Source organism: Falco rusticolus, chromosome 1 (genome assembly GCF_015220075.1).
Source record: "Falco rusticolus isolate bFalRus1 chromosome 1, bFalRus1.pri, whole genome shotgun sequence".
NCBI lineage: Eukaryota > Metazoa > Chordata > Aves > Falconiformes > Falconidae > Falco > Falco rusticolus.
Window position 1 is genome coordinate 87,674,111 of NC_051187.1, and position 25,590 is coordinate 87,699,700.

Consider the following 25,590-nt stretch of genomic DNA (forward strand, 5'->3'; position numbering starts at 1 on the left):
ACAGCAGACAGAGTTACTGGTCACTAGAAGAGCTCAGGATTCCCCAAATGACCCCAAAGGAGTGAGAAACACCCTCTGCAGAACAGCAGAGAGACCTGACGGGTTCTCTGAAGCAGAGACTTGGTATGGTGCTGGCTGTGGGAGGTTCTCAGCAGAACCGGGATCTGGGGTAGGACAACCACCTCAAAGTTTGTTTGCACATCGGGGGCTGCTCTGTGGAGCCTGGGAGGCCTCGGGATACCCCCAGCTTCAGCCTCCAGCGCTTTTCTTACCCTGCCGTCATCCTCGGCGTCTTGCGATGTATATATTAGCTTTGAACCTGTTTATACCAAACACTACAGAAACCCCACAGAATCTGTCAGCTGGGAGACTTTGGTTAACTCCTGTCATATTTAGTTTAGCATCTGACACCTCCTTCTAGACAAATACAGCTCTGGTTCACTGAACCTGATAACTCCTTTTTAGTACAGCAACTGACTTCCATATGGAATAAATTACAGTACCTCTTGAAAAACGCCAGCGGCAGCTGCCAAATTATGCAAAATTTAAACCACTAATGAACAATGTGATGAAAGTTGAATGAAGGTGTATTTACAAGATCTACAACACACTGTCTCTGTGGAGCAGATGTACTGTCTGTACAAGTATGCGTGTGTGTATATACCTACGTACGTGCACGCTCATGCATATTGAAAAGTTATCCTAAGGTCTAGCTGTTTTCGGTATATCCGTTAACAGTAACCGCTACCTAGGATCAGGAAGCCAGAAGCTCCCCAGTGTGTTGCTGCCTTTTGAATACCTGGTAGGCAAATTTTATGAAGGCAAATTGCAGCAAGAGTAGGCATTAGGGGTTTTTGAAAGGAGGTAAAGAAAAAAAATCTTTGGGAAAAAAAAAAAAAGGAAAAAGAGAGAGGAGGAGGGAAGTACTGAAAAAATGCACGTTCTTTGGCATCCAAAGGTCGATGTATAAACATGGATCACTTACTTATATTAGTGAGGCAGACCATTGGTGCCAAAACTTGGGCTTCTAAAATTGGGAACAATAAAATATACATATTATTGTCTTCCTATTTCTAAAAAATTTTATTAAAAAAAGTGGATTTCCAATGAGAACTTCTCTTGGCGCAAACTTTTCAGTCCTGTGTTGTCTAATCTGAGCACCAAGGTGTAGTTCACCAGAGCCTGGCCAGTACATGGTGACAGTCTGTAAAACTACTGTTCTCATATGACCATAGACTTCTGCAGAATTACTGGTAGGGCAAGATGATATTTGCTCTTGTGAATGTAGCAGTCTGCTTCAGAAGATGCCAGTGACAAAGTTGGGCTGTCAGGGGGATCTAAATGTTCAGGCATCCCTGATCAAACCCCTTTGGCAGAGGACACAGGACAGTGTTGTAAACTAATTCACTCTTCAACAAATGGTTATTAATATTATTTATTTATCATCTGCTATAATACTCTGCAGTTAAACCCTTTGGAAACATCTAATCATTCACTTCCAATGGGGGGCTAATGGGTGAAAAGAAGGGTTTTGATTGCAGTTGACAGCTAACAAAATGCAGCATGTAATATTTAACTTAATATTCTTCTGAGATCTGTGTCGAGAGCAAAGATCCTAGGGATAGAAGAAAAGTGGACCACTTGACTAATTATGAGTCATTTATTCTGAACCACACAAATTTTAGAATCTGAATCCCAATTAAGACATTACACTACATGTGTTAATTAATCCACTCTACTTTTTAAATCAAGCCATAACTCTTCTTAATTAGGAGGTTAGCCATTGTAATTTGAACTGGCCTGAGTCTGAAGCACTCCTGGAAATCACACCTGGGGGCTGTACTGGGGATCATTTTAAATTGGTTGAGTTTTTACTTGGGTGATTATAAGGTCCCCAACAGGGCAGTAATTAAAGAGGGTGCAGCTTCCAAATTAAGATATCAGGGGTGGTGTAAGCAGTGATGTCTTGATTCTAAACTGTACTCCAGGAGTCTTGAAGGATGCTGGTCATATGGTTTGCTCAGCAAGGGTTCTCGTGGGTCATGCCAGCTTAAGCAGGAGAACAAATCCGCTCCAGGAGTTGCCCTTCTGCATCCCAGGGACTAGTTATCACAGCTTATTGATGGCAATTCTTGAACATTGCGTTTGTTAAAGAGCGTGGAGCAAGGTGACCTGCTTTCTTGACTCAGACAAAATCCTTGTGGATTGCTGCAGGAGTCTTTTAGGTTAGATCGTGCTCTATGCAAAACAAAGTAGCTAAATATTGGAGAACAGAAGCTTGGATTTCACAGCACAAATTGATAGGATCAGCTCCATCTCAATAGCTTATTAGTGAGGAGCTGAGGTACTGGAGGAGTTAAGTCTCTGAATCTTGTTTTCCTTCCCCACTTCACCCAAACCTTCTCAAGATGAAGACAGCTTTCAGCAAGCATTGCTAGCAAAGGGTGAAGAGTCTGAATGTTCAGACACACAGACAGCGTACAGCAGGGTAACAAGTTCCCACACATCAGCTGCTCCGTTATAATTCATCAGGTGCGTGTTTGTAGCCTGCAGCAAACATGGAGCCGATGGGGGTTGAGGTAATCTGTTATCTTGCATTGGCTGCAGGCACGGGCTGCACTGGGAGACATGCCTGCAAAATCACATGTGCCTGTGCCAAAGCAGGCTAGCAGCATGCCCTGGTGTGGGAAGGTTGCTTGGCTTGGTTTTGGTGGGCACCTTGTGAGCGGTGCACACTGAATTAGGAATGCTTTTTTAAACCCCAGTGATGTTTAGCACTTAGTGTAATCTGATTGTACCTTCCTAGACCCAAAGAAAGCTCCCATGTTATCACCACAGTGGAAAGGCATTAACTAGCAGATCTTTGCCAGCATTTGATGGCCAGAGACTGTGAGGCATCAGCGTTCTCAAGATTGGGATGGACAGAGAAGAGATGTGTGTTGGGACTAAGGCAAATAGCTGATGACCCAGCAGCAAATCTGCTCTCTACATTGCTAATATACACTGAATATTCAAAAAAGCTCACTAGCAAGTTGCTGGTTTATATTCCCCATTGTTTCAGATTGGTAGAAAAGAGTTGAATGACAGGTGCCATTTTGGTGTAAATAGCTGCAGAACAAACCCCTTGAGATTTACATTTTTCCCCTTACCATTTGTAAAATTTCTGAGGTCCTGTATCCTGGAATATATTTAACAAAACCTTCTACTGACTAAATATTGTCCCTGTCAGTCGGTGTTAATTGTATCAGAAGGGTCATTTAACCGGTCAGTATCGGAACCTGACCTTGCAGGTATCTTAAAGTGTTTGCTGTTAACAAGTCTGAAACTCATAAATATCCCCTGGGGACAGCAAGTGTTAAAACATCCGTATCACCCACCTGTAGATGTTTGATTTTTAACAAATTAAGGTATCGTCAAGTTTACTACTTTATTACCCCTTTATTACCCCATTATCGCTGCTGCTGAGGCTGATAAAGTTCACAGTCTCTCTCAAGAACCTAATTTCCTTCTGCTCACTCCATGTCATCTCCAAAGCCTTTATGCAGGTGACACATGCGTGCAGCCAGATCACCTCATGCACTGTTTACTCTGCTGTAAGATGGTTTGAAATGGGGGAAGCCTGTGAAGTGATCCCATTTTAAATTAGAAGTAAGCACTTAGGTTGGCATGGGCTGTGTAATCCCAGCAGATGCAAAAGCACAGTGTGCAGGACTCGGGATCTTTTGTGGGTGAACTTGTTGATGATCTGCTAAGAAGGAACCTAGTCCAGTTAGGGAGAGGGAGATCAATGGGTCTGGGTGAACACCGGTGTCCATTCTGATGATGGCACGCCTGTCTATGAAATGCTCTAACAAAACCTTTTCTTTCCAGAACATCGCTCCTGAGGTCCCGGCCCCGGATGATTCTCCCAGTCCAAAGCCTTGTGTGCCTCGCTGCCTTTGGCCTGGCCCTCCCCTTGGCCATCAGTCTCTTCCCGCAGATGTCCGAGGTCAGTACACGTCTGGTCACTGCACTGGCGTATCTCAGAGGGGCGTACCAATGCCACTGCTTGTTTTGCGTTCCTGGATGATAGTCTCATTCCTATGGAGCCCCTTCCATTTTTGGATGAAGTTTTTTGCTGCCTTGAACAAGGGCAGATTGACTGGGCAGGTGATGGTCGTGTTAGTCCCTCCTGTTGGTACATGCTAGCGCAGCTTAGTATCACACAGTTTTGCTGGGCTTTTAACCAGTGTGCAGGTCATTTGGTGACATGTACCTTCCAAGCAAACAGAGGAAGAACTGAACAGAGGAACTTTTGTTCCCCCCAGCAAATGCACCTTTTACAGGCAAGGGATGGTCACATGTCATCCTCCTCCCTTCCATCACTCCATTGTTCTCCTGTAGCAGTGGCCTGCTCCAGGCCTCTCCCATGTGAAGGATGTTCAGCAATCAAAACACCAGGAATCAGGTGGACAACCAGGTTGGAATAAGGCTTTTTTAAAAAAAAAAACAACTGTGAGGATAATGTTCTGCCTCCTTCATCGCCAGTCAGAGGAGCATCTCAGCTAGCACAGGGGGTATCCTGTCCCTCTTCAGTGATACCCAGGTCAGGTCTGGTCAGATCACAAGTCAAGAGATGTTGGTGTTTCTGACTGATGACTTCTGCTCTGAGACTCCAGCTGGGTTTGTCCTTTCTTGTCCGGGGACGTGAGCTTAGTGACAGCTGAGCTGCACCAGGGAGAGCATGGTTCAGGTCACCCTCTCCCATGACAGTGGTGTTTCCTTCATCTTAACATAGCAAAAACAAGTCTTTGTCCATTAAAAAAAGGGCCTGGGATATATGTTTGATGTGGATATACTTCCCAGGAGCTTCTTTGAAGGAGTTCTGCCTTTTCATCTTCTAGCCTGGCTCTGGGCAGACACAGCCTGGGGATGAACGGAGGAAAACTAGCCAAGGAAACAGGCAGAATGACTAATGAAATCACTCGCACCTATGTTAGTTGAACAAATAGCTAAGGTGTATTTATTTGTAAGTCATTAATTTGGACCATTCGGTGTTTGGAGCTTATAGATTTGCAGATTGTAAATTTGTACATTTTCAGGGAGGTTTGCTATTATGAAGTGATAAAACCTCTATTAAACAGATCAAAGGACTTTGCTGGAGTTCTTTTTGTGTCAACTGGAACAGTCAATCAGAAATTGGTATCATGGTCTCTACTGGTTAGTTAAATTTTTTCGGTCTGGATGGGTTTATCCACAACTTCTAGCCAGGGAATCTTGCTGTACACTTGTCTGCTAGACTGAAAAACATGTTACAAATTTCCTGTTGTCCTTCTATCTGTTTACAGGCTGAGACAAAACTGTCCCCTTAATCTTCTTTTTAAGAAACGGAATATATCTCAATCTTGGAGTCTTTTGCTAAAAGACGTGTTTTGTGAAGCTTTAATGATTCATATGGCTCTTCCTTAAACTTTTTCTAATTAGTCAACATCCTTTTTGGAGCACTTCCATAAGAACCAGACACAGTATTCCAGTAAGAAGTTGCACAAGTACAAGTTGCAGGAGCAGTGTGATTTGCCTGCTTCTACTTGAATTCATACATCCACAGAGCATGTTAGTCATTTTGGCATGAGCTCAACCTTCGCTCCCTGTCCATCAGTTTTTTGCTGTGATCCCAAGTTCTGCTCAGAGGTTTTGGTTATGAAAGGCTGAGGAGCATTTCCAGGTCTCGCATCTGTTCAAGGTAGATGCCCGGAGTATATCCAAAGTTCCTGTTGGTAGGAGACTTGGTCATGGAGCATTCCTTCTGCTCTGATTTCCAGGGAAAGGAGCTTCACCCACCAGAAGGTAGCCATGGCCTTTCCTGGGAGGTCTCCTCTCTAGATAATCAGGGAAGCAAGACCACAGGAGGTGCCAGCAACCTCATTCACCCCAAAGGTGACCTTGCCATTGTTCCCCCAAAACGGTGCCCCATGCCATCGGTACACACACTCTTTGTGCCCAGAGGTAATACTGTGTGACCAAACCACGACAGACACACATTGACTTCTTTTCTGCAGATGGCTATGTGATCCAGAGGTCTCTGTATCAGTGGCTTGGACTCTTAATTACTTACCACTTTCCCAGACTTTGTGTCATCTCAAACCTTACGCAGTAGGCATCGTGTATCTTCTCCCTTCCTACTGATGCCGCACACATTTAATAGTATTGGCCAAACCAAACCATTCTTTCAGCATAGACAGGAAACTCACCCTAAAACTGTTTTGAAATTTAGTATTTCATACCTTTCCAGTTTTTTCTGTAGGCATCGCTTAGCATGGGCTTCTCTGAAATAGTGTCTAAGGTCAGTGGGAACTAAAGTTTTGGTACCAGAATCTGAGGCATTCAGGCATTCTGAGGCAAGCATCACTTGGGGCTCTACAAAAATAATTATTCATTGCCTTAGTATATCTAAAAATGAAGCTCACAATGTCTGTTTGCCCTTTATATTTTAGCTTTATGGGTGGCAGATAATTTATAATGTATAGTATCTGATATTACAGCATGAAAAATTGTGCTGATGCTAACAGCTGAATGAATTCTAGCTCACAAGGAAAATTAAGGTCTGGCTTCCTTCAAAGGATATTCAAATTGCAGGCATCGGGCAATACTGAAACCATACAGCATCACTTGAAAATGACCTTCTAAAAGCAGATTAAATGTTATCTGCAGTGTAAACATGAATCAGCGCTGATTAGTAGATCAAACAGAATGACGTGCTCTCTGCCCACACTTCATGTCAATGAAAAGAAACCATTACAGCTGGTGGTATAGCTCATTACCTACTGGGATCTCAGCTCTGCTCAACTGGAGTTAGCTCCGTGTGCACAGCTGGCTCTCACATCTGTTAATGCTAAGGGATCAGATTCTCCATAGCAGCCTGGGCTGATCAGTCTTCTAGTTATGCTTGTGTTCATTTTAAGTGTGTGTGAGTGTGTGTGTAAAGGGCTTTCCTCCCATTCTGCAGAATCTCATTGGTGGTGGCTGTGGGGATGTTCAAGTGAGCAGAGCAAGTGACTTATCTGAAGCAATCTTTCCAGAGCCATTTCTTCACAGCCTTGGGTGGCAAATCTGAGTTTCCTTGCAAAGAGCACTTTTCAGAACACGTGACTTTCTTGGTCACTCATCACTGGTCCACGAACTTGTCAGATAACTAAGTTAATAGACTTTTGAGTGTTTGAACATTGACCTCTCTCTGTATATGCATGTGTATTATGTATGCATGTGTGTATTTGCTTTTTCTCAGAACTGCAGTAGGTGAAGCAGCTATGAACATAACATCAGTAAGATGATGCTGTTTTAATGAGCACTACCCAGGGAGTAAATTATTAACAACAAGATGTAATAGGCGCGTTCTGTTCCAAAAATATGATTATGGTCTGAGCAGCAACCCTTTCAGAAATTGTAAATGAGCCAAATTCTGCCCTTAATCACACATTCACAGTCCTTTTTCTTTAGTCAGAGAGCAAACATAGAAGCTGATGTGTTATTAAGTGCTTGTTTTAGCATGGGAGCTTGACTGGTCGCCTTTGATCCACTCTTCTAAAGGGGCTCAAACTTACAATTAGTTTTCAAGCAGAACTGAAGCCTTCCAGTAGATTTAATCAAAGTGCTAGATAAACGCAGCCACCTTATCACATCAGCTATCGCTGCTTCAGAGTTACACCTGTTTTAAAATAAACTAAGAGAAATCAGGATTCAGCTCTGGTTGCATACAGAAACACCAACATCAGGGAAATGAAAATTCTGGAGCTGAACAGCCTTCATGTGCTGGAAAGGATGATGCATCCCAATCTTCTCTTGGGTCAGTGTTTAGTCTAGCAAAGGCCTTATACCTTCCTTGATTTTGTACAGATGGAATCCACTTTGATGTCTGCAACGGTGCTCCAGAATTCCAGCTTGTTTCTAGATGTTATGGTTTTGAAGATCACCTTATAAAAATAAAACCCTAGTGTCAGCCATAAAGACACGGGTCCTTGTGACGAAGCACGCCTAAGATGCTGGGAAATACACTTTACATCCCAATATAGCGTTAACTCCAGTACCTAAATGCATCAATATGCATTAAGTAATTCACTGCTGTTAAGTTTAGGAGAAACATCTAGTTAATGCATTTAGCCCACAACCTCCAACTGCCTCCCATGCCCCCCGGGGAATCTCTTTTCTAACTGCCTATCCTACAGCATCCCCACTGACAACTCCTACTCAGCTATGCACTGCCAATAGAAACAGCTGTGACAGTTCCAAACTGAAAATGGGACTTGTGCAAATGAAATTCAGTGTAGCAGCAAAAGAAATAACCATGGGGTTGCTCCACCTATTTTCCACCCTTTGGTCCCTGCTCATCCAAATCATTCATTTTTCAGCATCCAAGAGGATGCTGTTGAACTTCAGGGTGCTGCAAACCCACCGAAACTGGCCTCATCCCGCACCCAACGTGCTGGATTGTGCTGATAAAGAAGGATAAACCCAGGTGAGAAATGGAGCTGAAGCAAAAGCTGATGGCAGAGAAAGCCTTCCACTAGTTATAATACACATGCCCTCACCGCAGGTTAAGTTTAAAGGGCCTTGGTTGCTGGTTAGGGCAAAACAAGCCATCTTCCGGAATTAGGCTGATTTCAGCTGAAAGCCTTTTTTTAAAAATAATCTTTCTTTTGGATCTCCAGGACAAGGGGAATAAACAGCCTAAAATCCAAGGCTGAGCTATTGTTTTCCAATCTGTTTTAGCCTTCATCTTGTTGGCAGGCTGCTTTAGAAAAGCAAAAGGTTAATGAGCCAATGTGCAGTGGGATTATTGCAGTAAAGATGACAGTGAACCAGTAATTACTAATTAGATGCAGTTTAACAGGAGGAACAAGTGAAATCTCCTCTTCACCAACTGTCAATAATTAGCAGATTTGGTGAGGTTGAAATGTGTCCACAGTTAAAAGGCTGATTTTTTAATGAAATGGCACTTGACAAAAGAGCTGTATGGAGGTCACAGCCATAGCCCTCGAGACGCTTCCCTATACCATACTTAGGAGGGAAATCAGATGCAAGACAGCAGGGGGTCCCCATGAAACCATTTCTCCCTTGGGATTACATTGCACAGGGGGAGGGGAGCAGGAGGGATTCTCTGCAGTAATTTTGTCCAACTTGGATGAGAAGCAAAGGAAAGGATTTGCCAGCTGCCATGGGGAAAAATGTTTGAGAAGTGAGAAGTTCTGTGGTATTTCTTTGCTCCTGGGTCTGAGGAATGGTTTTCTGAGAGTGGTAATCTGAGTGTGCTGGCCAAAGTCTACCCTTGGGGTGGAGTTGGTCTTGGAAGGAACTGCTCTTAGGAAAGAAGTGGCACAAGGTCCTGAAGGACTGGCAGGAGCATGGAAGCTCAGTGGCATGTGTCTCCCAAAGACTGCAGAAGACTCAAGCTGTGCCGTCAAGGCTTGGTTTCATACTGACACGCAGGTGATGCTCCCGTCGTTGACTTGTGAAGCATTAAGGGGTTCATCTGAGGTTCCTCGCCTGTGTACTGATCCAGTTTCTCTTCTGGCAAAGTAACTTGACGTAGGCAAGAGTATCTTATTTTCCACATGAAGTTAAAATGGAGAGGTGATCTGTGTGAAATCTTTAACATCCATGAAACTTTTTACTTGACCAGAAGCCCCCAGCATTTAGGTGATACTGAGTAGTTGAATACTGATGTGGTTCAGGTAGAGCTGGAGAGAAAACCTGTGGTATTTGGAAGTGTGTTGAGCCCTGTTCTGGCCTTCAGATGAAAGGTGATGCTTAACAAGGTTATTGTCTGGTGCTCTTTGGTAAGGATGGACTCATTGCTGTCAGAAGTTGGAAGGCAAATGAGTTACCCCTTCCAGAGCATAGCCCTGCACCTGGAAGGGTAAAGTGGTGGAAGATGAGGTGTCATTTGGGGAACAGCAGAATGATACTGCCATGACTGCACACAAAGGCTGGACATAATTACACAAAACTCAAATGTAAGCTGCTAGCTCATCTTTCCTAAGAAAGAATAGCCTAAGGAAGTCGTAAACTATGTCTATGCTTAGTACAGAGGTTGAGCATACCTGGGTCACTGGCCCACGGTGCCCAGCCTGGTTAAGTGTCTGCATCCTCTCTGCATCAGTTTGGGCTTCCCAGTTCATGCTGAGGGGTAGCAGTGTCAGGGACTGCTCCCACTGAATAAAGCCTCCCTCTCCGAGGGAAGAGTTTAGGCATATGGGTGCAAACTGTGCCACACCACTTGTCCCTGAGCCTGGATTCTGGTTCATGTTGTCTCACACAGCTGTAGCCCTGCCTGTCCCATTGCAAGTATTGAGGAATACTTGCAATTTTTATTGAGGAATAAAAAATTGAGACTAAAAAAAATATTGAGGAATAAAAATACATTGCAAGTGTCTCTAGGTTAATTTGATTTATGGTTTACAGGGCTTATCTGAGCTGAGTTTTGACATCAGAGGACCACGGTCTTAACCTTGCATTGCAGAAGAGTCATGTCTTCCTGCACCATGACAGGACTGTGCCTCAGCTAAGCAGTGGAAAAGCAAAGATCCTTTAGCTTTTGCTTTAAGTGTCTGAGACTGTTGCACACAAAGCAAAGGGCACATCTGTCCTCCCGTACTTCTGGAGGACCCTACCCTTGCTGCCAGCCTGGGCATGGACCTGAAGTCTGGAGACCGCAGTGTTTGTCACCAGAATTTTTTGTGACAAATCCTTCCCTGCTCCAAGTCAAATCACAACCTTGGCCATGAATCTTCATGAGGTCACCAGAGCAGCTCAAAGCACCATGGAACCAGTCTCCAGTACTCAATTCTGCTGTCTCGGTAGCTCATGCAGAGAGATGAGACCTTAGTCATGCAGCACAACAGGGGTCCTCACCTGTACATCCCAAGGTGACTGTGCAGTTAACTGCAGCCTGCTGAACAGGGAAGGCTGACCTGAAGCTGCTCGCTAAGGGGTGAGCCATGAACTTGAACCCAGCTCTGGGCTAAACAGCCAATTTTTTGGAAAGTTTTCAGTCTCCTGTGGTTTATGACAGGAGTGCTTTTACCATTTGCTTCTCTGACGTCTCCCTTCCCTGCTCTCCCAGCCCTGTCTGGTTGTGAGCATCAAGCAGAAGAGAAGACAGTGTGTTCCTGGCTTAGCCCCCCCTTCTCAGTCCCTAGCTCACTTCCCTAGGTTTTCCTTCACCTGTGCCAGCTGTCAGGGAAGGGTTTGCAGACCTGGTGTGTTTCCCAAGGAGCCAGACTTCACACGCTGCTTCCCCCTTGGCCCTACCTTTTGGCTTTCCCTTTACACCTCCACCGTTCCTCCCGCCCTCGCCCACCTCAGCAGCCTGGCATCTGCAGAACACCTTTCCTGTCAAAGCAACCAGGAAAAGAAGTAAAAATCACAGTAGCTTGTTTCCTGTGCTGCAGATTCCCTCAATTCCTTCAACAACTTGTAGCTTCCTTCTAATTGTGTTGCGCAGGAAAGCTGCTGCCCAGGAGCCTGCTAGCACGGGGGAGTCTGTGCATTACTCCAAGTATTTAGGTGGCCTGGGATGGTTTACCTGGGTTTGTGGTCATGCCCAGGCTTGCAGAGAGACATGTGGGGAGCTGGAGGGGTCTCTCCAGAGGATGGCGATGAGCTGTTACCATTTACTATCACAGTTATTGTTGATGTTATTCCTGTGTCCCGTAGATGCCCATGGGCTGTTCCCAACCCATCACAGGCCTCCTACACAGGTTCTTCTGTCAGCAGCAACCTATCTAGTGGAAGGTGTCCCTGCTTATGGCAGGGTTGTTGGAACTAGATGATCTTTAAGGTCTCTTCCAGCCCAAACCCCTCCGCTCTCCTCTCTTATGATGCTATTCTATGAGTCTATGACTTGTTCTTGGCTGCAGAGATCTGCCCCGGTTCCTGCTTCCACCTTAAGTTTCTCTCTCTCTGCCATCGTCTCCAGTGTGACACAGACAGAAAGAAGCCCGGAGCTTTTGCTGTATTTATTTGCTTTAGAGCTTGCAAGGTCAGGCCATCCTCCATACTATAAACTTCCAAGTCAAAGTGGTAGCAGAGCTTTTGGGGGAGCTCAGGCATGCACATTCAAGGCAAGGACATAGGCAGGCTCACATGCTCTAAACCCCCTTTTCGAGCACATCTCCCAGGTGGAGTTGTTCCTAAACACATTTTAGGGACATTTCAGACTTAGTAGTCCTCTCTTCCTCCTCCAGTGGTGCTTTAGCCTGAGTTGTTGAACCAATATCCACAAGCTCCCTCCTGCTTCAGGAAGGGCTTCAATTCAGTGTTCGATGTTTCTGCAGAGAGCTTCTAAAATCCAAACAAACTAGAAATCTACATCACTGTGACATTCCTGTTCCCCCCAAGTCATGAACACACCCACATTCTCATTATTGTGTTGTAACGCCTCATCACTACCATGTGATGCTCTTTTAAGCTCTTTTGCTGGGACTGTAGCAGGAGGATAGGGAAGATGTTGTAGCACAGTAATTTCCTTCCACCCTCTTCCAGCTGGATACAGCAACTGTTCCAGATGCAAACCCATGGGTGGTAATCTCATAGCAGCAGTGTCTGCCTTGTCGTAGGGACACCTCCCATTTCCCAAACTCATGGTATGCTTCATTTCAGTGCCTTTGTGATTCGTGTCCTGTCACAACTGATACTCCTTTTGCTGTGGGGTCACTTACCTGAGGCATGATCAGGAGACAAGGAACCCATTCCACAAAGCAAAGAACACTTCTGGATCAGGACATCTCCCCTTTCTGTGTTCCCCGCGCCCCCCCCCCCCCCCCATGTCTTTCTCAGAATCAAAGCATTTCATGTGCCTGCTTGCTCCACAGTGAACTGTGGTTGGGAGGTCTCAGTCATTTCTTCTGAGAGCAAATGTCCTTCTTTGATGATGATCTCCAAGGTCTTTTCCAACATAAAAGCTTCTGTGATTCTTTCCAAGAGGAAGAGGAAGGATCTGGTCTTCAGGGGCATTAGCTCCACCATCACGCTTTGCAAGACTCTAGGAAACATGGGGGTGGTTAGGTTTACAACTGCTCAGCCTGTTTGCACCTCATGGTGTAATTATTAGTCTCAGTGACATCTCTAGTCTGGGGAAGGTCATGAGTGAGCAGTGCTCTGATTGATTTGGAGCCTCTGTCTTTGTTCTCACGTTCCCTGTCTGAGAGGCTTTGATTTGTGACTGAGCTGGTTTTTGAAGTCTGCTCATGAGAGTGGTCCTTTGTTTCACAACCAGCGTTTGCAGGAGTCAAAGGTGCTGAAAACTTTACAGGATCTGTCCCTAAAATAGCAATCTGGACCAGCAGAGCTTGTTCTTGCTGGGAAGTGACAGCTTGAACCGAACTGTTATTTGTGGTCATTCAAGGTGGGTGTGGGAGAAAGGACCCCTTTGTACTGCCCAGGGGCTTCAGCAGCAGTGTCAGCAGACAGGATCTGGTTTCATGTTTATATCTCTGTCCCTGGGATACAGGTTCAAGTATGTAAACTATCTATCCTGCAAGCACAGGCTCCTGCAGGTGTGTGGGTGCTAGTGGGCATAAAAAAACATTCCTGACACCATCTCTTTTGAGGAGTCTTCACCTCCTGATGGCTATAAGCCATTAGGAGTCAAAAGAAAGAGCTGACATCCGACAACTCCGGATAAACAGCTAAACATTAACCCTTAAAGTGGCTTGAAAAACATACTTAAAAGGCACTTTGTGGAAAGAAGCCATTTTTTTCCAGGCCTGTTAATTGCTGTCTTTCTTCAGGACACCTTTCAGCAGCACCTACTATAAACAGAGCAGCTCCTCCCAAAGCACTTCCCGAAGGATTCCTGCCCTGCTTGCCAGGGAGCCTGCAGAGGTGGCTGCCCATCTCCTCTTGCCCTGTGCAGTCCTTCTGTGCTTCTTGGTTTTGCTGGTTTCCTCTTGCTATTTCCTTTCTTTCTTCCAGCCCACCTTGAAAACTCAGTCCTTTTTCTTGGTCACCAACAGCCTCTTTATTTGGTTCAACCAGGTTCATCCTTGCATCTTCCCCAGCTTACCCCTCTCATGGTGCACAGGGTTGGATATGTCCTTTTCAGCATGTTTGGAGATGGTTGTTTTAGTTCAGCTGAAGCAACCATACCTCAGACTACTCTGAGGGAGACATACAGGATACAAGCAAAGGAAGGCAGCCGGTTTTCCAGACTTGCCTGCTGGAAGCATGCTTGCTTTACTGCAGAGAATGCTTTATTAATCACATTTCCCAAGCACAGGTACATATAATTATCTGTAACTGCTTTTTAAACCATTTGGATCTAGCAGCCTATTTCTAGTGGGGCTGCTGGTCCTTAAGAGAAGGAAATGTGGTGGAGGTTGGGATCCTGAGGAACTTGCTTAGCTTCTTTAAAGCAAGAAGGATATATCCCTAAATCCTGCAACACCCATCATGCTGTCCTTAATAGCAGGAGAATTGCAGGGTTTGATGTTCTCACCAAATAGTAACAAATGCTCTTTTCCACAACAGAGCTGCTTGAGGGTTTGTACTAGAATGGACCTAATAGCTCATTTTTGTCAAAAGGGAAATTTGCCACATTCATAATGCCTGCATTCAAAAGCAGGATTTTTTTTTTCTTTCAAAAGAGGAGAGACAACTCTTAAGTCTCTTTGAAAATGCTTTTCATTCCAGCAAGGAGCAGCGACCCTAGCTAAACTCTGTGATTCTGGGGGTTCTCGAGGTGATATTTTAAGCAGGCTGATGACTTTTTTACCCATCAGTTGGCTTGAATGATCCCCCAAAAAGTCTATGTCATGTAATGTGAGGCTTCTTCCTTGAGGCCAGGCAGGAGGGGTTTTGCCCCACACACTATAGACTGAATGCCCTGCACAAACAGTTTTGGAAGAATATTCTCTGCTGAAGAAGGGCCTTTACCTCATGAGGCTGGGTGACCTGAGGTCAGAACACACATGCTTCTGCTGTGATACCAGCTGAAGACATCCACCTTTCTGAAGGTCCTCTAGAAATTTATTTAATGTGGCAAACTAAGAGTTTACCCCATGAGTGCTTATGTCCTACACATGAGCAGACCTTCTCTGGAGTAAAGGAGAAAAGGCACCTTAGATCCTGCAAAGGCCTTCCGTGTGGTTCTTCCCTTCTTGGAAGACACATCATGCCATGGTCTTGGCTTCTCTCCATCACAACTTCACTTTGATTCTTCGTTCAGTCTCATGCCTGAGCTTCTACATTTTTCTGTATGGGTGGTGAGTTTGTGTCACTTGTGTCTTACCCCTGGTTCCTTGTGAAGTGTTGCGGAACGAAGTGCCTTGCTCACTGGGGCCATGGACTGGTACCTCCTGGGTAGCAGTGAATGTGTGAAAGAAAGGAAAGCCCTTCACCTTCCTGGATTTCCAGAGAGAGCTGGGAACATCCCCTTCCTTTGGAAGACAGACAGAAATAACTTTTTTTTTATCTTGCTACTTAGAAACCTTACGGTTTCAGAGCCTCTCTTTATTTTTTGGTGTTTGTTTTTTTTTTAAATACTTGAGGTTTCTGATGCTGTGGGCAACCCTTTTCTCTTCCAGAAGACTCAAACCCACAATTTTGCAATGATGTGGAGATGCTGTCATGCTGGGGGTTGACCTTTCAATCTATTTATAAAACTGGAAGACCTGAGAAGGTCTGAGAGCTGTGCAAGCCCAGTTCTAACCAAACCCAGCCCCTAAGAGTGGCTCTCATTCATCTCACCGTATCTGTTCATCGTAGATGATCTTGATACACTAGAAGGGTTCCATGGGGAACTGGAAGGTTAGAGCTGGTATATTACTGCAGGACTGGTTTGGGGCAGTGAATGAACATGGGAGCTGGAGCACAGGAGTGGAACACGGCTGCTGACCTGCTCTGTTACGGGACAGGCAGGGACACGCCAAACAGATGAAGCTCCCTTGCAGCCTTAGGTGCCTGCTGTCATATATTATTATCCCACCTGCTGACACTGTTATCATCAGTCATTTCTAGAGCACTGGAAACAAACATGCCGCTGGGCGAGGGGAGCTCATAGTGGCACTCTGCTCCAGCTTGGTTGGGCAGTAGCCTAAAATGCCATGTTTTCTTTCTTTGCATCTGATTAAAATGGTGGGGGGTTTTGATACAGGTATTATTTTTCTTCAGAGAATCTATGATATGCTAATAACTCCTGAAGCTGAAGTTAAAAACTTCCACCCTTGATCATAGGATTGTTGAAGTTGGGAAAGACCTTTAAGATCATCGAGTCCAACCATTAACCCAGCCCTGCCAAGGCCACCCATGAAGTGGTGAAGTTGCTATCCCATAACTGACCCATAAATCCGGCAAGCCATTCTGCTCTGCTTTAGGGCAGAGTCAATTGTTCCCATTTAAGGTGAGGGAAGTAACATCTTAAGCCTTGTAGCTGTTGCAAAAGCAATTGCACATCTCTACCTAAACATCTGTTGAGCACGAGGAGTATTCCTGCTTGTCTCGATACAAAAACCTGATGGCACCCAAGGTGCTGCTGACACTCTGCATTTCATGCTTTGCTAAAAGCAGTGACGTTTTCAGGGGACGGTGCAGAGGTGTCAGCAGATGTGATAGAGTGTGAATAGCTTGTGGCACTAACAGCGTCACTGATATACTTTATATCTAACAGATGTCATAGCGTGATGCCATGTTCAGACCCTTTCCAGCCTGGTCCGGGAAGAATATGTTTTCTGCCCTGTCCTACAGGCAGCTGGAGGTGGGTGCTGGTGGTCAGAGCATCCATGGCAAAAACCAGAAAAATCTGAAATGGATAAACTTCAAGAGCCAGAACAGCCAAATATTCCAGCTTTCCTCTTTTTTATTGTTTCAAGGAGAGAGCAAATGGAGATAAAATTAATTTCAAGTAGTGGTCCTTTTTAATGCCAGTTCTAGGTATGTCCAGCTGGAGGTTAGACAGCAGCACTGAGATACACCTTGGGTATAAATGTGCTGACTGCAGGTCCTGTCAGAGGCAACACATTTCTCTCTTTCACTTCAGCGTATGCTTGGTTCACTCTCTGCAGAGAAATGATATATCCCTAAAACCTTACTGTTTGGAAACAGGGCTCTGAATTCAGAGCCATTTATGCGAAATCCCCCACGAAATTACTACATTGCTGGGATTTAGCAGGTTACCCACCTGCTAAACACATGGCAGTAGTTCCAGATTTGTAGTCAAACAAGAAACTTTGCCAATTACCTGGACTGCCTGATAGTTCCTTACTTTACTTGTATGCTGAATTACACGTGAATCCACTTATATGGCAGTGAAAGGGTAGTATAAATCAAATGCACTCCTGAGCTTGTTCTTATCTGCTTATTCCTCAGCTGTCCTGATCTGCTACTGGCTTTGCTTTGCTTCTAGACTTGTAAGAGAGGAACCTCTTACTCCATGAGTGTGTCTGCTCTCCTGGCGTGTTGCATCAGGGGTTTAGTTGTATCCACAGTTGTAGGCTCTGATCACTGAGTGAGGCTGTGCCATGATTTCATGAGAAGTGTAAGCCAGGCACTAGTGGTAGTGGTTGTCTTCCTGCAGGAGTACGTGACATTTTAATCTTTTTCCTAAATAGATAGGTCCAGAGCACCAGAGAGGTTTAATCTGTTTCTTGTGCAGCAGCTCCCAGCCCTCAGTGTCTTCTCCTTCCAAAGCCACTACCTTCCCAGAACATCTTCTGGTGGTCCTTGCCCTGGACCACACCGCTGCACACCCCAGGTTGTGTGGACGTGTCGTGCAGATGCACAGCCTTTGCAACACTCTGCTCGCAGCATGCACAGGCTCTGCCCCACCAGCACAGCTGCTTCCTCGGCACAGCCCCGGCTGAAAAAGCACGTCTGCCCTGCTCCTTGCAGGGGGAAATCACAAGCTCTTAGGGAATGTCATTCCCCCGGTGCAGTTGAATACCTTGGTGTGTCAGACAAAAGGAGAGGATCAAAGCAGGGATGGCGAGAAAGGAGGCTCTAACCCCTCACCCGCAAGCGCCCGGTGCCTCTGCACCAGCTGGCACACAGCTCTTTGATCCCTGCATTTCAGGGGGTCCAGCCCTCCCTTCCCGCACCAACCCCAAAGTAGTCAGCACTTCTTTGGGAAGGTGGATGGTGTCAAACCTGTGAGCAGGCTCCCACCAAGCCATGGGGCTCTTACATCCCAGGTGGGGCTGGATTTGGTCCAGTTGTGACAGTGATGGGTGGAAGGACACCCAGCTGATGGGCTACGAGTGGCAGTGGTGGCTTCCCAGGCTCTGGTTATGCTTTGTTAACACCTTAGCCAGTGTGAGGGGTAGAAATGGAGTCAAAACAACTTGTTTACATGGTTTTGAGAAAAGCATTTTGACTAGGTACGATGCTTTTTCTTATGAAAATGGAATGTTTCTTTAAAACAGGGGCGTCTAAAAGACTTGAGAGAAACCAAGAATGAAGAGAACTGTACCAGACTCTTAAGTTCAATTTTTAATAGTAATTTGAAGGAAAACCTAACAAAATCCGCATTTATCACGAATTCATTTTCCCCCAGCTTTGTGATTTGGCCAGCAAGCTGAATATCAATTATTTATGAAGTTATTTGTTACCATGTACGTTAGCCATGAGATCATCTCTCAACCAGTGTGTTCAGTTTTGGGGGTACATAGGGTTTTTTAACTATGTAGAAAAACTGGGAAGTGGTCAGAAAAGAGCTTTAATACCAGTATTTCAAACAATAATGTGCCTTGCAGAGCAGGAGCATGAGTTTTATCTGTAAATTTTAACAAAGATGGTTAAATTATCTTTGAATACTTTCATGGGAAGAAAATTTCTGGCAGGAGAGAGCTCCATAGTGCAGCAAATAGATAAATGCAAAGCTGTAATTCTGAATTTAGAAAAACACAAGCCATGGGGATGGCTGATGCTCTTTGAAGCAGGGTACTGAGAGGTCTTGTAGCTCCCCTGTTGCTTGGACTCCTTAACCAGAGGCTGAATATCTTTTGAACAACATTTTCTGTGATTTAATCAAAAAGGTTTGGGATGAGATGGGGCATTTCCCAGCTCCTCTCCCTTGTCCGGTCACCTTCAGTTGGTCATAGGTCCATAGCATTTCCAAGAGACACTCCTTAGCAAACACTGATTTCCTCATCTCATTCCTTAGTGAGTGGATCCATGGAGAGCACTTGAATTGTTGATGTCTGGGAAAAGCTTTGGAAAGAGTTTATCTGAACAGAGGAGAAAAAAATCTTGCTGTGTTTAAATCATTCAGCATGCATTTTCCAATTTCGGAAAGCCTTATAAAACTGAAGCATGAGTTTAGAATTGTGATTGTGGCCCCATCAGCGTGCTTTCAGCTACTGTCAATTAAAAGAAGAAAAAAACATCTGAAAGGAGAACATTAGGCAGTCTTACCGTGGGAACAAAACCATTGAAAACCCAGTCAAGTTGGGGTTTGACCCCAAGTAAGCATGTTAAACCAAATTTAAAGAGGTTCTGCTTCTCGGCAGAGTTGCATTAGGTGACCATGAGTTGCAGGTGAAACGAAGCCTCAATAGACCTGTACAGAGGTGCTTTCACACCACGGTTGCGCCAAGCTACAATCAGAGTTGCCTGGTGGCCATGGCATGCCTGATGAGCAGTAGCTCATCTATCCTGGGCAAAACATGATCTTTTTTCACTGAGGACAGAGCAGAGCCTGTTAGCAGTGCTGGATGTCCTCCACCTCTCCATCTAGCTGTGCACAGAACCCACCACCATGGAAGCAGCAGCTGCTGGTCCTTCACGGTGCTTCATTGTTGGAGGCTGTCTTGGCCATAAGGATCACAAAATGATTATGTGCTGCTGGAGAAGGTTATGGAGCAGATCATCCTGAGTGCCATCACATGGCACAGGCAGGATAACCAGGGGATCAGGCCAGGCAGTATGGGTTGATGAAAGGCAAGTCCTGCTTGACAAACTTGATCTCCTCCTGTGACAGGGTGACCCTCTCAGTGGACAGGGAAAGGCTGTGGCCGGTGTCTGCCTGGGCCTTAGTGAAGCCTCCGGCACCGTCTCCCACGGCATCTCCTGGAGACACCGGCTGCGCATGGCTGGGGCGGGTGAGCTCTGTGCTGGGCTAGGGGCTGGCTGCTGGCCGAGCCCACAGCGCGGTGGGGAACGGAGTCCCATCCTGCTGGCACCGGGCACACGGGGAGTCCCCAGGGCTCAGCGCCGGGGCCGGGGCTGTTTAACGTCTTCACCGACGGCCCGGCCCAGGGGATGGAGCGGCCTCAGTCAGTCGCAGGGGGCACCAAGCCGGGGGGAGCGTGGCTGTGCCGGGGGCAGGGGGCTCTGCGGGGGGCTCCGGGCAGGCCGGGCCGAGGGGCCGGGGCCGGTGGTGTGGGGGTCCCCAGGGCCGAGTGCCGGGCCCTGCCCCTGGGTCACACCAGCCCCCGGCAGCTGCGGGCTGGGGGCAGGGGGCTGGGAACTGCCCGGCGGGACAGGGCCCGGGGGGGCTGGGCGGCAGCGGCTGGGCATGAGCCCCCAGCGTGCCCAGGTGGCCCAGGAGGCCAGCAGCGTCCCGGCCGGTGTCCGAAACGGTGTGGCCGGCAGGGCCGGGGCAGCGCCCGTCCCCCTGCCCTGGGCACTGGTGGGGCCGCCCCGCGGGGCCTGGGCTCAGCGTTGGGCCCCTCACGGCCAGACAGACACTGAGGGGCTGGAGCGTGTCCAGAGCCGGGCAGGGGCTGGGGCAGGGGCTGGGGCACCAGCCTGGGGGGGCGGGGGGGTCAGCCTGGAGAGAAGGGGGCTGGGGGGGACCCGGTGGCTCTGCAACGGCCTGGCAGGAGGCTGTAGCCAGGGGGGTCGGTCTCTGCTCCCCAGGAGCCAGCGACAGGACGAGAGCAAACGGCCTCACGTTGCGCCAGGGGAGGGTGAGATTGGGTGTGAGGGAGCATTCTGCACCGAGAGGGCTGGCAGGCGCTGGCACAGGCTGCCCGGGGACGGGGGTGTCATCATCCCTGGGGGTGTTCAAAAACCATGTGGCTGTGGTGCTTGGGGACATGGTTCAGTGGTGGCCTTGGCAGTGCTGGGTTAACGGTTGGACTGGCTGTTCTTAAAGGTCTTTTCCAACCCAAACAGTTCTGCAGTTCTGTGGTGCCATTCATTAACCACAGTCCTTGTTACACCTCACGGAGCTTCACTAGGGCTCTGTTAGCTTGGCACTGCTCTTGGCTGCTGCCCTGTTGTCTAATGGCCCAGGAGGAGATGGCAGAGGGCTGCTGGAAGGGCCAGGAGAGCCCTCCCGAGCTCTGAACTGGGGCCATCCACCACCAAATCTTCTCATTGGCATGGCCAAGGCACCAGCAGAAGATGTGGTGACCAGCCTGATCCTCCCTTCCCCCACCTCCCAGTGCAGCATCCATCAGTCCGCATGACCCTCCCCCTACCAAAATTGGCTGCTTTCTTCCTTCTTCTCTCTCCCCCCTCCTTTTTTTTGGCTGAGTGATGAGCTGTATGCCAAATCCATCTGCTCCTGTCTCCCCTAGCTGCCTTCCATATCATTACAGGATCCCTGGCAGCAAGCCTAGACCTATCTCTCTCCCTGCACTCTTCGGAGCACATTCCTTTCTACACCTTTTCCCGAGCTGGGATAGAAATGAGTATCAACCCCAAACAAAAAGCATCTGCTTTCTGCCTGCTTCTGCTTCACCGGCCGCGCATGTACGCTACACCCGTGTCAGCAGCGAATGCAAAACACACACAACCCCCCACCTCGCCGCCCCGCATCCAGCATGGGCTGACGAAACTTTGGGCGCCGGGAGCCTGCCTCACACCCTCTCCCTCTCCGTCTCCGCAGCACCAGCTGTGACCACCGCACCATTTGTTCCTCCAGCCCACGCCAGCACTCAGAGCCAGTTCTTTATCACCCCAATTAGCCTTGTCTGTGCTGATGAGAGGAGAGAGGCTTCCACTGCAAGGCAGAGATGGGGGGAAGAGAGCTGGCGTGTGGTGGGCACCGTGAGAGGCGATTCTCTTTACAGCGGCTTTGTTCCCTGGGAAGGATAGATTTCACCGGGTCAGGAGCACCACTAAAAAGCCAGCACTGTCATCCTGACTGCATTACCTGGGTGATACTGGTTTATAAACAGTTGCTTGAATAAGGTCAGGGGACACCATTTCTGGAGTTTTTTCCCTTTTTTCTTCATGCACGTGGCTATCTGCTAGAGGGAAGAGGAACATCCTTGGGCTGCATCAACTCCCAGGTGTTGCAATGGGCTGGGCTAGCACCAGCCGCATTTCTGGATGAGTTTGGAGGTGCACCATGGCCATGTCCCCAGCGAGGACTTCCCTGCATCTGTAGCAAAGCTTCCAGTAGCCTCTCAGGGTGGGTGAAGCAATTCCCCCTTCTCCTGCTGCCTAGTTACAGTGTCACCCATGCTGGTATGTCAGGATATGAGCAGTCAATGCTGCACTGATGCTCATGCAACCATCAGCCTGAAAGTATGGGGTTTTCCCCCAAAAAGCCCCTTGTAGCACTCTGTGGGAGTGGTGCTTTTACACTGTGGTTCCCTCACTGCTGTTGTGAGCTTGTTTCCCTCCTGGACTTCTCCTGGATTCATTGTTGAGTTGAAGGAAGGCCCTTTTCTGGTAGGCACCTCAGTGCTGTCATCCCAGAGGCTGGAAGGGGATCCATCCTTCGCCCCAGCACAGGTAGATGTGCCTCATTGGGAGGAAGAGGATGGACACAACTCAAACCCAGTCCTATGGTGGGCACTCGGTTTGAAAGGACAAAATCACCCCGTGTAGGTGGGGCATGTCCTGTCGGTGTTAGTCCAAACAGGGCAGAACCTGTTCCCCAGAGCACCCTCCGTGGCAGGAGTTCCCTGTTAGAGGGGTTCCCAGCATGGCCGTGACAAAGGTGGACCCTGCTGGGGGTCTCCTTTGAAGCTGAGACAAGGAACTTGACAGGAAACTCTGTTGGTCTCCAGGTCCATTTCACAATGCCATGTCCAGTGGAAGGTTGGCTGAGCAGGTCCAGGTTGCTGGACAGCTGGAATAGCAGTTTACACCAAAATAGGTGAAATTACACTTTCCTACAGAAACCCTTGAGGGATTCAAATACTGAACTGGTACACAATAAGGTTGTGTCTTAATGTTGTCTTGATATCCGTAGCCCACCACCCGGATGCTTCTCCCTGTCCCTCTGCATTTGATTTCCCAGGGAGAGGAGTAAGTTACTCCTGACGCATTTCTGAATGGCTTTGCCAGTGCTGCTGTGGAGTACATCCCTCCTGTACCTGCCTCCTTGGTGCAGGCGCACCCATAGCTGAAGCTCTAGAGCAGGTTTTTTTACAGCCAACCAGAAAAAGATCCACAGGATTGCTCCAGTTCAGCCAGTCACCCCCAGCAAATTTATTTCACATCTTCCCAGGCTTCAGAAAGGGGCTTAAGTGGGTTCAGTAATACCCAACTCCAAACCAATGCCTGTGACCGATTGCATCTTCTTTCACGATCTTCAGAGGAGTCCTTGACCATGTGTCCATCTTGCGTTAGATATTCATCCCCTTGTCGTTCTGCTCAGACATCATAATCTGTCTCTGAACTATCACACCTCAGTCCTGTCCCTCCTAAAGCCATCCTGTCTAACAGCCTTGTGTCCAGCCTTGCCATGAATGAAGAGCTCAGCCGTGCAGGGAAAGGAGGCCGTTTCCCTCCTGAACCCGTGGGAAGGGAGCTGAAAGGACCTACAAGCAGTTACCTCATCTGTCTCCTTCCACCAAGACAAGCTCAGTTCTGCTTAAACTTTTCTTGATGAGTTTGATCTAATTTGTGCTGAAAACTTCCCACCACAGAGACACTGCACCTTCCCCAAGCATGTGGTTGCAATACTTTGCTCCTTCCCACTAGGATACTCTTCCTGCTGTTCAGCTTGGATCTTACTCGATGCTTTTTGAATTGTGTCCCAAGAGAGTGTGAACAAAACATTACTCCTTTCTTCTGTGCCATAGCCTCTTGCACACACCAATACCACCATGCCTCCCTTGAACTTCTCTCTTCCAGACTCAACCTCAGTGGTTTCCCACAGGTCTTGCTTTCAGACCACTCCTCCGGGGTCCACCGTGGCAGATGTGACTTTCCTTGGACCTCCCACCTCTCCAGCCTCCACTGGAGAGGGAGGGACCGTGGTGGCTCTCCGTTAGCTTTCTATGGAGACTTCCCACTAGTAGGTTGTGTTTTTTCTGGCTGAGCTGCCCCACATCCCCAAGCCCTACTGACACCAGCATGGACGGTCAGGGTTGGACACCCCAATCCAGGTCATTTTAAAGCATTCTCCTCTTGATATTTTCATACCAGTGGGTGAAACCACCCAGCCCCAATGCCTCGGAGCTTTTCTTTCTGTCTCTGGCAGAAAAATAAGAAAACAATAGGAAGAAAAGCTGCGTCAGAGCCAGGCAGATCGGAGTTAATCCTCCCTCAAAATGGATCCCGTCAGCGCCGGTGGTGTACGTGAGAATCGCCTCTCCTGCACCTTTGCTGGGTACTCTCCCCGGCACAATGCTTCACTTTGTGTTTCAGCACAGAAAGAAATGGTGAAGTTGCTAATAATGGCACTAAAAGAAAATATGCTACATCTGTTATGGATAGCAGTACAAAATTAGCTGATCACACCTCTGACACCCAAGATGTCTTCACTTAAAATACTCGTTGGCTTACTTTACATAATTTGCTGATTATATTTAAAAGAAATACAATTTTGCAATTACTGTTCTTTCTGGTGTGCTATCTATGCATCATTTTCTTTTTATGTTTATATATTTCTCCTTCATTAGTGCAGTCTGAAGGGTGATTAGATCCCTTCAAACATTTTACAGAGGTTAAACGTTGATTAAGATTTAATTATTACTGTAAATAGCTTGGAATGACATATGGTGCAAAAACCTGACATATGTGCATTTGAATAAATGAAGTGCTATTTCCCATGATGCTTCAGTAGCTGTTTAACAGCTTTGCTGAAGGGTTATGTTGCACCTCATGTTAAGATTGCTTTGATGTTATATTTTGTTGGGTTTTTGCAGCTGAAAGCTAAGAACAGTTTTTCCAGTTTTTAAAAACATTGAATATTTTAAATACCTAAATTGTTTTGCACAAATTTTTGCTAATTTGTCTAACTAGGTTAAACATTTTCAAAAGCATTTCGATTTTAACGTGGGTTCCTAGCATTGTGTCAGCAACAGCATCAATTCAATGTATAGGATTTCTAAAAGTCTGGTCTTGCAAGGTGCCCCATCCCAGTTGGGAGTGGGATCTTTGCTTGGTGTTGGATCCGGGAGCGCCATGGATCCCTCCCAGGGATGCAAAGGTTCGGAGTGATTTGAGAGCAAGGGGTAGAGCTTCATGTGAAGCCAGCAGAAGGAAAAAATTAGGAAAGGGCTGGAGATTTTATGGAGACAGAGAAAGGGGCAGGTGGATTTTAGCTGTGATCTATCCCTGTTGGAGGATACAGAGCCATGGTCCAGGAGCCGAGTGAGGGTTTGCTGTCCCCTCATGTCACCAGGCAGCCCTCGGCTTCACCTGGTCCCTATGGGTGCAAACTGCAGCTTTGGGGACTGGATTCCTTCTAGCACCATGCAAGGGGACCTC

At 47.1% G+C, this 25,590-nt stretch overlaps 1 protein-coding gene across 2 annotated transcripts in view; it reads left to right on the forward strand.

Moving 5' to 3' along the window:
- SFXN5 (sideroflexin 5) overlaps positions 1 to 25,590 on the forward strand; it is a 104,238-nt gene that overhangs the window by 77,458 nt on the left and 1,190 nt on the right. For both annotated transcript variants that reach the window (XM_037388228.1, XM_037388237.1), the window contains one exon: positions 3,871 to 3,988. In XM_037388228.1, the coding sequence (XP_037244125.1) occupies positions 3,871 to 3,988 (118 nt within the window). The remainder of the gene's footprint in view (positions 1 to 3,870; positions 3,989 to 25,590) is intronic.